General features: G+C 40.0%; 1 protein-coding gene across 1 annotated transcript in view; it reads right to left on the reverse strand.

The window, feature by feature from the left end:
• Positions 1-14000, reverse strand: part of NBAS (NBAS subunit of NRZ tethering complex) — a 182115-nt gene that overhangs the window by 166592 nt on the left and 1523 nt on the right. Inside the window, exons 2-9 of the mRNA XM_075706796.1 lie at positions 10843-10897; positions 7623-7659; positions 5216-5293; positions 4063-4110; positions 2875-2918; positions 2334-2467; positions 1400-1533; positions 1193-1291 (exon numbers count right to left, since the gene is read on the reverse strand). Of these exons, the coding sequence (XP_075562911.1) occupies positions 1193-1291; positions 1400-1533; positions 2334-2467; positions 2875-2918; positions 4063-4110; positions 5216-5293; positions 7623-7659; positions 10843-10897 (629 nt within the window). The remainder of the gene's footprint in view (positions 1-1192; positions 1292-1399; positions 1534-2333; positions 2468-2874; positions 2919-4062; positions 4111-5215; positions 5294-7622; positions 7660-10842; positions 10898-14000) is intronic.

Consider the following 14000-nt stretch of genomic DNA (forward strand, 5'->3'; position numbering starts at 1 on the left):
TAGTATAATTGTGAGAATAATTATTTGACCATACTTTGAATATTAACCAACATTCTTTGCAACACTCACTGTTATAATCAATCTCCTTCCTAATATTCGGAGCAGAAAAGCTAACTTTGGAAACTAGTGTCAAGAACCATTAAACCTGGTCTGATCAAAGGAAAGAAGGAGTAGGTTCTGTTATCTGGTCACATAGCACTACCAAAACTCCATAACCCACACCTATTACCTCAAAACTCTATATTTAGTATACTGAGCATTAATTATGTGGAATTACTAGATATGAACTAGGTAGAAATAAGAAACCATACTAAAGATTAATCTCTCGAAGTAATAAGCTAGAAGAACATTACTTCTCATTAATAACCATTTTTTTCTAAGACAGACAGAACAGCTCGCTTAACACTGAGTGAGTTTCTTCTGGTATTCTATAGCCAAGCCTAATTTTCATTTAAAACAATACAGTGATACAACATATTGTGCTGACAAAAGCAATCCTAGTAAAACCTAATAGAAGAAAAATGCCTACAAGGAAGTTTAGTTCCTACAGCTGAAGAGAAATAGAAAATGAAGTTGCTGAGTTTACCTTGCTATATAACAAGTAGATATTAAAAAGGTCAATACATTTTTAACATAAGTAGTTGGCTAACCAGGACCTATTCCAACTACACCTGGTTCAAGAGCAGGCAGTCAATCGGTCCATCTTTCAAGTCTGGTATCTCTACCCAATGCATTACTAAGAGAGAAAAAGCATCACAAGACAACTCCAAATACCAAAGCCTGGCAGTTCCAGTCAGAACACTACGGAAAATGGGCTGGCCAATGAGTCCAGCAATCAAATCCAGACAGAAAAAAACTAAACAAATAATACATCAGTCCTTACCCCCATCAAATTCAGAAACATCTTTTGAAACTATTCCTCACATTCTAAAAAAATGTTGCTTATGCAAGGTACTCATATAATAAAGGACACAACTTGATTTTCATTATTTGATTAGTAAAGTGAGACCACCAACTAGGGCTTCTTTCATAAGTACAATGATATATGACTTGTTATTACTGATCCACTAAATACCAATATTAAAATAGATTTTTTCTTCTCTCCCTCCTTATGCAACCCACATGAATGTTTATCTTGCCACTTTTGTTCATCATTTCCATATTATTGGCAGGTAGCAGACAGAACACTTACCTGTGACCAGGATGATAAATGACAGTTGTTATTCCATGGGCATAATGGCTGCTAAAGCTGAAACTATGACTTTCTTGAAAGCTTTGATTTGTTCCAACACTAAGTATGGGGGGAAAAAAATACATATATTATTTCAGATTTATTTTCTTTAAAGAGTGGAAAGAATTCCTCTGAAGTTCACAGTGCCTTCTCAAAGCTTATGCTTACCTTACAAGATAACTTCTCAGTTCTCCACGATAATTAACGACAAGCAGTTCAGCTGACCACTGGGCACTTGCTTTGTATTCTAGAAAGATCAATCCAGCAATAGCATAACTCAGATCTCCTGGAAAACTTGCTGTCTTTACCCAAAAATGCAGACAGACATTGAGAGAGAAAGGGGATTTAAAGAAAAACAAAAAACAAACACACACAAAAAAAAGAGGAGAAAGTGTCTTGGTTACTGAAAGAACTAGGAAGTTAAATTTACTATATTGTATAAAAATGTATTTAAAAAAATAAAGTTTCATAGTTTGTATTAGTAACAAAATATACTTTTTCTCTGGATTTTAAAGAAATCATTACTTTAAGGTCTGCCAAGACAATATACTAAGGAAACACACTTGAGCCACCTCCCCAAATTAGTTTCATACAACCTTTGAATATACAAAGTATAAAATATATTGTATGGGACAAGCCAACAGCAATTATCTAGTCTCATACCAAGAAAAAAAAAATCCTCATACTGCTCTTTGAGCAATATTTCTGGATTTATAAGTGCAGATTTGTAATCTACTACTGCAAATTGTAATTATTTACACACAAACTAAGTAGGTGATTCTATACTTTCGCAATCTGACATACTGCAGATCTACCACAATTCTAAGAAAAAGAAAAGGAAGATGAAGTTTCTGACTAGATACAACAGCACAAAGTATATGCTTTGCATGTGCTACCTTGCAAACTAACGCATAACTTAAACTTAAGATATAATATATCCATCATATGATAAACACTTCATGGTACATTTGTGCATGGTATTCATACTGTAAGCCTTTAAACCAAAGTAAGTCATTATTAAAAAAGGCCAAAAAGTGGAAATTACCTTTTACCCTTAAAAAAAGTTCTACTATATTCATATTTAATCAGAGAGAGCACTTACCGGTGAAATGACCAAAAGCTCACTACCCATTAGGTCAAACACTCTCACTGTTCCAGTGCTTTCAGCATAAGCAAGTAACGTACAATCATGACTCCACGCCACTCGCCTCCACTGAGGGTTAGGATCCTTTGGCACTATGAAAAAGGAAGAAATTTATTAAAAAGTGAAATATAAATATAATCCCTTAAACAAAACACAAAGTCAACTGCATCAAAGTTGTGTGGTGCCTACCATCATTACAAGCTTATCTCGGAGGAAAAAAAACTCACCACTTCCAACACCTGCTATGTGTGTATATGATAGTAATTTTAACTATCATGTCATTTCAGCGTCAGGTTTTATATGTTAATCAGCATGAAAAGAGGGGGGAGGGAGGGTAATGGAGCTATTCACAAAGCAAAATTATTAAGAGATTCCTCCCAATGCTTTTAAGAAGTTACAACGTTATCTTTAAAGTAAACCGACACCACCACTTTGCAATGCATGAATAATAAACAATGACGACACTAAGTAATGATGTAGAGGTTGCCATATTGTATACCTTGACATTTTCCAACTATGGATCCAAAGTCATCTTTTGCAGACCTGCAGAAAAAGACTCATATGGATTTAAATAAGAAACACTATTCAATTTTCCAGAATAAACAGAACACTACAAAAATACTCTAAGTGCACAATTCAAAGGCCTGCAATTGATTACTTGTTCAAAAAGGCAAATAGTAGCCTTCACCCTTAGGCAGCTACAGGAACTAACAATATTATTTTAGAAACCCTCCTCCCAATCCATAAATACTAACATCCCTCATTTAGTAGCAATGCTGTTCCAAATAGGATAGCAGCATTTCAGAACTTCAGCATGTAACTTTAGAAAAAAAAAAAAACTAGTCAGTATTCTCTAGGTTACAATTTTAGAAACTATGCAAGAATATAGTTACATTAATACAGTTGAAACACAAGATCTATTTTATAGTCTATAAGCTGACATTTATGGTGTTCACACCACTTCTGATTGAACAATTTTCATACACTTGCTTCTTTTACATATAAATAGAAGGTCTGACCTTCTAGCAAATGGATTTTTGTGAAGCAAGTAAACACACTCAATCAAGATCCATTCTACAGCTAAATGTGTTCTTGAACTGGCAAAGAAGAGCTTGTTAGAGAGCAGAAGAAAAAGGGAAGCATCAGTCTTTTCAGTAATCCACATTACTTGTAAAATAAGGTGAAGTATCATACATGCCAGCTACTCTGCAGATAAGCAGAATACTAGCTCCTTGTCCCATTTATTAGGGGAGAATTTCTGTTCTCTCATGATGACTTTAAAGGGGAACAGAAAGGCAAAGGTTAAAAAGACCATGATTTGTGTTTAATGTTTTGAAGCATCTTAATCATTTATCTTTCATGTCTTGGGGGGAAAAAAAAAAAAAGAGCGAGGGAGAGAGAGATACAGCTCGATACCTATATAAATTTATCTGTAACATTAATATTTGGGGGGGGGGGTGTTTTTTTTTTTTTAAATGGGGAATGGCCAAGAGCTAAGAAGAAATAGAAGGCTTCTGCTTTCTAACTGATAATATATTTTGGGATTATTCCATAGATTACTTTCACAATACATAACATTCCCCCAAAACCCATAAAAATCTTTAAAAGTATGGTTAGTAACTGACTAGAAACACCTTCTCAGAACTACACAACTGTGGTCATGAAGCAATAGATCATACTAAGTTACCTGATTTCTACACATTGGTCTTGAACAACTGCCAACAATTTACCATTGCTGAAAGAGAAAAATAAAGGTGTGAAAGTTCATTTAAAGTCTAGTCGGTATGGTATGTGCATCAGAGCTCGAGGTGCTTTTCTGCAAGGTTAGATATAAATTTCCTCTTTCGTAAATCAAAACAAACTGGGAAATACCAATTTTTATTAAAAAAAAAAAAATCAGTGCTATAATAAGATTCCCTTCATGTCACTGAAATGCATCTGTCATTCTTTTCTAGTAGCACTAAAAAAACCAGAAACAATGTCTAAAATCTTCCTGCAGGGGAAGTCAGAATCAGATGTTGCTTATGGATAATTTTATAAAAGCAGTATCTAAAACTACGTATTGCTTTATCTCAAATAAACAACTGTCATACTTCATTAAGTTATGTCATCTCCTTAGAAGCAGGTCTCCTGTCTTTGTACCTAACATACAACATTGCAAATGGCATGTTGTGCATCAAAAGGGATCATCTGACTTCCCTCAAAGAATCATCATCTGTCTCAAGAGTACAGAGCTCCTGCTGAACCACTTACCATATTCAGCAATAATACATAATAAACTAAAACACTCCATACTACCTTCATGTCATTGAACCACTTTTCTGTACATATTTATGAGTATTTTTAAAAGCCAGTGATCTCACTGATGCTGCTAAAATTACTGCAGAACAGCTGGTTCTAGCCTTGGAACTCTCACTTCTCCTCTCATTCAATAGCAGACAAGTCTTGAGGGTATGCATTCACTTTCTACAAATCTTAAAATAAACAATTTATATTACATGTCCTGCCAAGTTATAGGTCTTTAACTGATCAAATTCAGGACCTGAGTTTAAGAAGAAATGCACTGCAAGCCACTTTGCATCAAAAGCTAGGACATTCAGACCTGAGTGAGATGCATTAAATGACGGAAAGCAGTGTGGAAGCCCCTAGGTACCAGGCCGACCTTTCTTCCCCAAGGCTACCTGTGAAAGCCTCCAGTATTTCTCTTGACCAAAAAAGAATAACATGACTTTAGCACAACATGAACTCAGCATTGTTACCAATGGGGACAGCAGGGGGAGGAAAAGAAGGATTAATACATTCACTACTGCCAAAAATGGAAAAGCATGTAAGCTGGTTACCTTGCAAGTACTAGGTGCCAGTTGATCTGCTTACTAACTAGACGAACCAGTCCAGTGGGCAGAGAAAACTTTGCAGGGCTGAAATAACAACAACATTAGGCGAAATCAGAACATACACCTAACAAAAGCAGTACCTGAGATACACATGCCAGATGACTTAGTTTTAAGGCAATGTCCTGGTTTCGGCTGGGATAGAGTTAATTTTCTTCCTAGTAGCTGGCATAGTGCTGTGTATTGGATTTAGTAGGAGAAGAATGTTGATAACACACTGATGGTTTAGTTGTTGTTAAGTACTGCTTGTGCTAGTCAAGGACTTTGCAGCTTCCCATGCTCTGCCAGGTGCACAAGAAGCTGGGAGGGGGCACAGCCAGGACAGCTGACCCAAACTGACCAAAGGGCTATTCTATACCTTATGACGTCATGCTCAGTACAGAAACTGGGGGGAGTTGGCCGGGGGGCAGCAATCACTGCTTGGGGACTGGCTGGGCATTGGTTGGTGGGTGGTGAGCAATTGCATTGTGCATCACTTGCCTTGTATATTATTATTACTATTATATTATTATTATCATTGCTATTTTACTTTATTTTATTTGAATTATTAAACTGTTCTTATCTCAACCCAGGAGTTTTCTCACTCCTACTCCTCCAATTCTCTCCCCCATCCCACCAGGGCAGGGGGAGTGAGCAAGCGGCTGTGTGGTGCTGAGTTGCTGGCTGGGGTTAAACCACGACAGGCAACCATCGATCACCTGGGAGGTTTCAGCAACTAAACATGAATCAACACTGCACCCTGCCAATGATGAAGGCTAACAACATCCTTGTTTGTATTAACAGAACAAAACCACATATTAAGGGAACTGATTATTTACTCATCACTCTTTATACTCTGGTCAGCAGGCAGTTTGGGGCCCCCCTCTTTACAAGAACACCAATAAACTGTAAGGCCACCAAGATGGTCAGGGGACTGGAGCACTTGCCCTACAAAGAGACACTGAGGGAATTGTACTTGTTTAGCCTGGAGAAGGGAAGGCTTCAGGGGGACCAAACAGCAGCTCTCTGATAACTAGGAGGTTACCACAAAGATGGAAGCCACTAAGGTGCATGGCAGGAGCACAAGAAACTGTGGTCAATCCTTTGGTGGACTTGGCAGCGTTAGGTTAATGGTTGGACTCGATGATCTTAAAGGTCCTTTCCAACCTAAATGATTCTATGATTCTAAAACAGGGGAGGTTCGAAGCTGACATAAGGAGGAAAATTCTTCACCATGAAGACAGTCAGGCACTGAAACAGGCTGCCCAGAAAGTCTTTGGGATCTCCATCCTTTAAGCTTTTCAAGACCTAGCTGGACAGAACCCGAAGGAACCCAGTCGGAATTCAATGTTCTCCCTTCTATTAGCAGGGCTTTAAACTAGAGGCCTCCTGAGTTCCCTCCCAAACACTTTTATTAAATACCTGAAAGTCTCAACTAAAATCAATCATAAAAGCTAGAAATCAGACTTTAAATATGACTACTGGGGGGGAGGGAAGAAAAATGAGTTATTTCTCTCTGCAACTGAATCCTTACAACTAGACTTATATGATGGTATGGAGCCCATAAACACCACTATCCCACCCTCAAGAAAAGGGGGTGAGGGCACAAAATAAAGTAGAACACCGGCAATAAGGAAAACAGCATTGCCTGCTGAATTCAATTATAGTATTGTTTCACAGGAGGCCACCTTAATGCTCCTTTTCGTATATCTCAAAACCAACAGAATACCCCTAAAAGGGGAGAACTGATATCTTCAAAGCTGCCAAGTGCATCAACAGAGTAGTATAACCACAGACCTGAAATTCTCCAGGAACACTGTATTTACCCCAATAGGCTTCTGGGACCATTTAAGTGCCTTTTGAATCAGAAGTTAAATCTATAAATGGCATGAGTTTTGCTCAACTAGTTATCAAGCTTTTTGTACAACAGTTTGAACTGTCAAGGAAAAAAAAATCCAAATTATTACTCCAAAGGAAGCAAGTCTGCCATGCCATCATACCTGTCATTGAGGCTTAAGGAAAAAAAAAAAAAAAAAAAAAACCCAAAACATCAAACAGCTTCACTTGTAATATCTCAGCTGAGAGTGAGGAGGATAAATACGTGTTTTGAGAAGGATGATGTTTCAACTTCAAGTTTACTTAGGCTTCCGATAAAAGTGAAAAGTCAAATTAGTATACACCAGCTCTTTTCTAGATAGGCTTCAGCTAAGCGGTTACAACTTAAATTTATGAAAAGAGAATATCCTAAGCATTGCTTGGACAATATTCTAAACAAGTGTTCAATTTTACTTTCATTAAAAATAACTTTCCATCAACTCAAAACACCATAAAAATATTACCAAATAAAAAGATTAAGCACTATTTTCATCAAACCTACCTGCACCAGATGTACCGAAGCAAAAACAATGCAGGACCTAAAACAGAAAAAGAGGCAAAAATTACATCTCTAGCAGTTTGTAAACACTCTCCATCTTATTGCACACAATGTCAGAAATTCTCACAAAAGAGAAAGGTATTAAGGGAAAAACCCTCTATCCTTGCCCAATGAATTCTTATATTAGAGTAAATGCAAATGGCAGATCAATTATAGACCACCCAACCAGGAGGTAGAGGTAGATGAGGCATTCTATAAGCGGCTGGCAGAAGTCTCGCAATCGCTAGCCCTTGTTCTCATGGGGGACTTCAACTTGCCAGACATCTGCTGGAAATACCACACAGCAGAGAGGCAGCAGTCTTGGAAGTTCCTAGAGCATGTGGGGGATAACTTTCTAATGCAGCTGGTAAGCGAGCCTACCAGGGGAGGTGCCCCGCTTGACCTGCTGTTTACCAACAGAGAAGGGCTTGTGGGAAATGTCGAGGTCGGAGGCCGTCTCGGGCTTAGCGACCACAACATGATAAAGTTCTCAATTTTGGGTGATGCTAAGCGGAGGGGCACCAAAACTATTACCATGGACTTCCGGAGGGCAGACTTTGCCCTCTTCAGGACCCTGGTTGGGAAAGTCCCTTGGGAGGCGGTCCTGAAGGGCAAAGGGGTCCAGGAAGGCTGGGCCCTCTTCAAGAAGGAAGTCTTAAGGGCGCAGGAGCGGGCTGTCCCCGTGTGCCGTAAGACCAACCGGAGGGGAAATCGACCGGCCTGGCTGAATAGGGAGCTTTTGCGGGGACTCAGGGAAAAAAGGAGAGTCTACCGCCTTTGGCAGAAGGGGCGGGCAGCTCAGGAGGTGTACAGGGATCTTGTTAGGTCCTGCAGGGAGGAAATTAGAAAGGCAAAAGCCCAGCTAGAACTCAATCTGGCCAGTGCTGTAAAAGATAATAAAAAATGCTTTTATAAGTACATCAGCAATAAAAGGAGAGCCAAGGAGGATCGCCATTCTTTGCTGGATGTGGGGGGGAACATTGTCACCGAGGACAAGGAAAAGGCTGAAGTACTTAACGCCTTCTTTGCCTCTGTGTTCAACAGCCAGACCGGTCATCCCCAGGGTACTCAGGCCCCTGAGCTAGAGGATAGGGATGGGGACCAGAATGGAGCCCTCATAGTCCAGGAGGAAGCAGTTAATGACCTGCTATGCCACCTGGACGCTCACAAGTCTATGGGGCCGGATGGGATCCACCCAAGAGTACTGAGGGAGCTGGCAGAGGAGCTTGCCAAGCCACTTTCCATCATCTATCAACAGTCCTGGTTAACAGGGGAGGTCCCTGATGACTGGAGGCTTGCCAATGTGACGCCCATCTACAAGAAGGGCCGGAAGGAGGACCCGGGGAACTACAGGCCTGTCAGCCTGACCTCGGTGCCGGGGAAGATTATGGAGAGGTTCATCGTGAGCGAACTCCACAGGCAAGTACAGGTCAACCAGGGGATCAGACCCAGCCAGCATGGGTTCACAAAAGGCAGGTCCTGCTTGACCAGCCTGATCTCCTTCTATGACCTGGTGACCCGCCTGGTAGATGATGGAAAGGCTGTGGATGTCATCTACCTCGACTTTAGCAAAGCTTTTGACACCGTCTCGCATAATATCCTCCTCGGGAAGCTGGCAGCTCACGGCTTAGACAGGCATACTCTTCGCTGGGTAAAGAACTGGTTGGGTGGCCGAGCCCAGAGAGTAGTGATAAATGGTGTTAAGTCCAGTTGGCAGCTGGTCACGAGCGGTGTTCCCCAGGGCTCTGTTTTAGGGCCAGTCTTGTTCAATATCTTTATCAATGATCTGGATGAGGGGATCGAGTGCACCCTCAGTAAGTTTGCAGACGACACCAAATTGGGTGGGAGTGTCGATCTGCTCGAGGGTAGGATGGCCCTGCAGAGGGACCTGGACAGACTGGATCGATGGGCCGTGGCCAACTGTATGAGGTTCAACAAGGCCAAGTGCCGGGTCCTGCACTTGGGTCACAACAACCCCATGCAACGCTACAGGCTTGGGGAGGAGTGGCTGGAAAGCTGCCTGGCGGAAAAGGACCTGGGGGTGTTAGTAGATAGCCGGCTGAACATGAGCCAGCAGTGTGCCCAGGTGGCCAAGAAGGCCAACAGCATCCTGGCTTGTATCAGGAATGCTGTGGCCAGCAGGAGCAGGGAGGTGATTGTCCCCCTGTACTCGGCGCTGGTGAGGCCGCACCTGGAATACTGTGTCCAGTTTTGGGCCCCTCAATACAAGAAAGACATTGAGGTGCTGGAGCGTGTTCAGAGACGGGCAACAAGGCTGGTGAAGGGTCTGGAGAACAAGTCTTATGAGGAGCGGCTGAGGGAACTGGGGTTGTTTAGCCTGGAGAAGAGGAGGCTGAGGGGAGACCTTATCGCTCTCTACAACTACCTGAAAGGAGGTTGTAGTGAGGTGGGTGTTGGTCTCTTCTCCCAAGTAGCTAGCGATAGGACAAGAGGAAATGGGCTTAAGCTGCGCCAGGGGAGGTTTAGACTGGAAATTAGGAAAAATTTCTTTACGGAAAGGGTGGTCAGGCATTGGAACAGGCTGCCCAGAGAGGTGGTGGAGTCACCATCCCTGGAGGCGTTTAAAAAACGGGTAGATGTGGCACTTCGGGATATGGTTTAGTCTGGTCTACCCTTGATTAGTCTAGAGTGGGCTTGGTAGTGTAGGTTAATGGTTGGACTGGATGATCTTAAAGGTCTTTTCCAACCTAGATGATTCTATGATTCTATGAAAAAAAAAAAAAAAAAAAATCACTACACACTTCTGGAAATGCTAAGAGAAATTCCTACTGGATGAAAATGCAATTCAGTTACTGCATAAACCAGGTGTTGAATGGCAATGTAATATGACCACAATGTAGACTTTCCTTATAGAACTGTCTAACTAGCAAACAGCCCAATGCTAGACCTGGTAGAAGAAAAAGAACTTCAACAATACTTTGCAAAACATAACAGAGCTTCTAAACTTCTTGGATCTATGATTTATTAGTTTGTCCCAATAAGCTAAGAGAAAGCTCACAAAAGTGACATAAAAATAACATAGCACTATTGATAATCAGAAAATATCTTCCTGAAAATACATCCTGCACTCTATTAGCCACCCTAAAGTGCAGAATTGTAAATTTTACAAGCAATCCACACATCATTCTTATGAGTCATGAACATACGAACAAGTCATATTTACCTGTAATTGCTCTAGTGATGATAAATGATGCACCATGTTTTCTGTTGCCTCTTGGCTGCAATTACAACAACAATGGTCAAACACTATGTTACACATTTTAACTTAAATACAACATCCATAAATATATTCACTGATTAAATTTAAGTTCCCTGTTAGCCTACAAGTTCCTTATGTATTTTCTATTACTCGCAAACTTCATATAATTTAACTGCATAAGCTAAAACAGGCTATATAGCCAAAAATTTTAAGTGCCAAGATGTAATAAACAAAACGTACTACAGATTGCCTGTTGATTCAGCTTTGCCTTGATCTTTGGATAGTAACAAAAGACATTGACTTCTGATTATGTTCTCCTGTAAGGTATTATAAATCATTCTTTCTATGCCAAATGAATGCCAGATTGATCTGTGATGCTCAGAAGAAGTCAAAGCAATTGGTGTTCAACACATTATGCTAACATGTAACTGCTAAGCTACATAAAGACTGCTCATGAAAGTTTCAGAAATGTTAAGAAAAACAAAGAACTTCTGAAGAAAAACTCTTTTTTTATGTAAATTTGTACTAGGTAACACAGCCACTCAGATCACCACCGCTACTGCATACCATCTCACATAGCCTTTCCAGCAGTCCTGCTCTACATAAGGCAGAGGGGAACAACTACACTGACTATATAAGTGGAAGCACTCTCCAAACACAGAAAAATGAAATACAAAACAACACAGGATGTATATTCTTAGCTATAAAAGGAGGTAAAATTATTCGCCAGTAAGAGAGTAGGAAAAAGGGATTAAACTGAGAAGAAAGACAACCAATAAGGAAGGCATCACACATAAATGCTTAAAATAAGCAGTCACGCTCATACTTTTCTAGTGAAAATAATAGAGCATCACAAACTGAGCATTAGAGTAGGTGATGAATGAATTTCCTCTTCCCTTCAGCACAGAATACATAAAGCAGGTCATTACTTGTTAACTGAAATTTTCAGACCTCTCACTCCAAGTTATAGAGCAGCAAACACTGAAAGACACACAGATTTATCAAAATTCTGGAGTATGTCCATGTCTAAAAAAAAAAAAAAAAATTGGGCTCCCAATTTAAGTTATTGAAGTAAAGATTAGCAGTTTTCTATGCAAAGTTTGCAATCCAGAAATAGTCTTTCAAATAATCAGGCTGTCATCTCACAGCATGTAAGAAGCCAACACAGCTGTATGAATAGATAATGTTCCAAATTCAGGTTGATCAACCAGGAAATAACAAGGCATTACAGGAAAATAAGTGAGAATATAAATTATTTCTTACAGTTAACATAGTACCTTAGGGAGAGCTGCATCTTCCTAGGGAGGTTAAAAGCAGAGCTTGTTAAAAGTTTTTGGATTAAGAAAAGTTCCCAGTAAAAACATTTCCAAAAATTGCTTATACCTTTTCAGATTATTTTTTTTTTTCAATATTCTTAGTGTCCACTCCTGAGCCTAAACTACAGCCTCCTGTTCCACACATTTTAAACCCTTCACAAAGCTGATTTACTATTATACTCTGAAGACCTGAATTTTACTTTTTATAACATATTCCTGTCACCTCAGCAACAGCAATGGCTACCAGATCTGCTATATTTCTTTTTGAATTCATTCCCATTTGGGAAAACAACATCAAGTTCTCCTTTGCTAGAGCATTCCAGAAATAAAACCTAAGTAACTTCCTCGCTGACAAGACACCCACTTAGTTTTGGATTTTGTTGCACACCTAGCAAACTTGGGGGGGGGGGGGGGGTGGGGGGGTGGTGGTGTTGGTGAAATCTCAAAACATTAGACGGCAATGAAAAAAACCTATAGAATCAAGTGATACATTTGACACATTCCAGAAAATAGATGGTACGTGTCTGCTGGAGAAAAGGAAAAGTTCAGTCTGCCCGTATTTACACAAATGATTCCACGAGCCCTCCCCTGCAACCTCCTCCACAACCACTGCCTTGTTTGCTGTTTTCACTGATCAACTGCTCAGTAATTCCTTTCATTCTTGTTATATATTTTGGGGTTCCCAAACAGTGCATTATATACAATCACGTCACTACACTGAATACAGACTGCTTGATTTCCACACCACTCTTTTCTGGCATTGTCAGTTCCTTGCATGTGTCTTGTACAAATACCTGTTATTCCCCTTCCTGTCCCCCAAAAAAATTCTTGGGAAATTCAATATAGGTGAATGAGAATACTAACAACTAAAATTAAAGCTGATTTGGGGTTCCAGCATCAGAAATCTATGCCAGTTTTACCAGTGTCTTGAATTTAACATCACTTTACGTGTTCATCACGGGATTCATCTTCCAAGGGTCATAATTACAGTTGTAAGTGCTCAGCACTCTGCAATTAAAAACGAATCATCCCAAATGAGATAACAGAAAATTAAAACAAAGTCAAGAGACCTGTGAAAAGTTTGTTTTAAGGCCTTGCTTTGTATCCTAGATGACTGCATAGGAAGACATTTAATTTAATTTCCCAGTGCACCATTCAACTTCCTTTCCCTTTCTGCTGTCTCTCACCTCACTCATTCCAAACCATTCAGTTCTACAAGAAGGCAGTGAGTGTTTTGTTGCATTTTCTGAAAAATGTGAATAAACCAGAATTAAAAGAGACAGATTTTCCAAAGGCAAAGTCACAGTCACCTAAATAACATCACTATCAAGGCACCTTAAGGCAAAAACTGAATCATGCTGACAAAATAATTTGTTTGCCTGTGTATGTCAGTGTAAAATCAATTTCGCTAAAACTGTAAAAAGAGTATCAGAAGTGTCCTTGGCTACTGACAGTCTTCAAGAATTATGTAAAACCAAACAAACTACATAGCGTAGTATTTTCGAGCCTTCTATTCAAAATGGGGATTATCTTGAAAATGAAATAAACAGGCAAGAAATACAAAGTTTAAAATAGCCTGTACCATTTGCTGAAGTCGACAAGCAGAATTCTATGATGCTCAGAAATTCAGACTATCAGGGCAGGTGAGGACCCTCACACTGTGATTCCACAATCACTTTAAATTGGCATACCCCCGGCACTGCCACTAAAGGCAGGTCTCACACTTCACTCAGATTTGACTGACACATCATCCGCCCTCCTTGATACCTACATGAGTACGGGGGTGACCACTCAACAAAAGGACAT

This window comes from Pelecanus crispus, chromosome 3 (assembly GCF_030463565.1).
Source record: "Pelecanus crispus isolate bPelCri1 chromosome 3, bPelCri1.pri, whole genome shotgun sequence".
Lineage (NCBI taxonomy): Eukaryota > Metazoa > Chordata > Aves > Pelecaniformes > Pelecanidae > Pelecanus > Pelecanus crispus.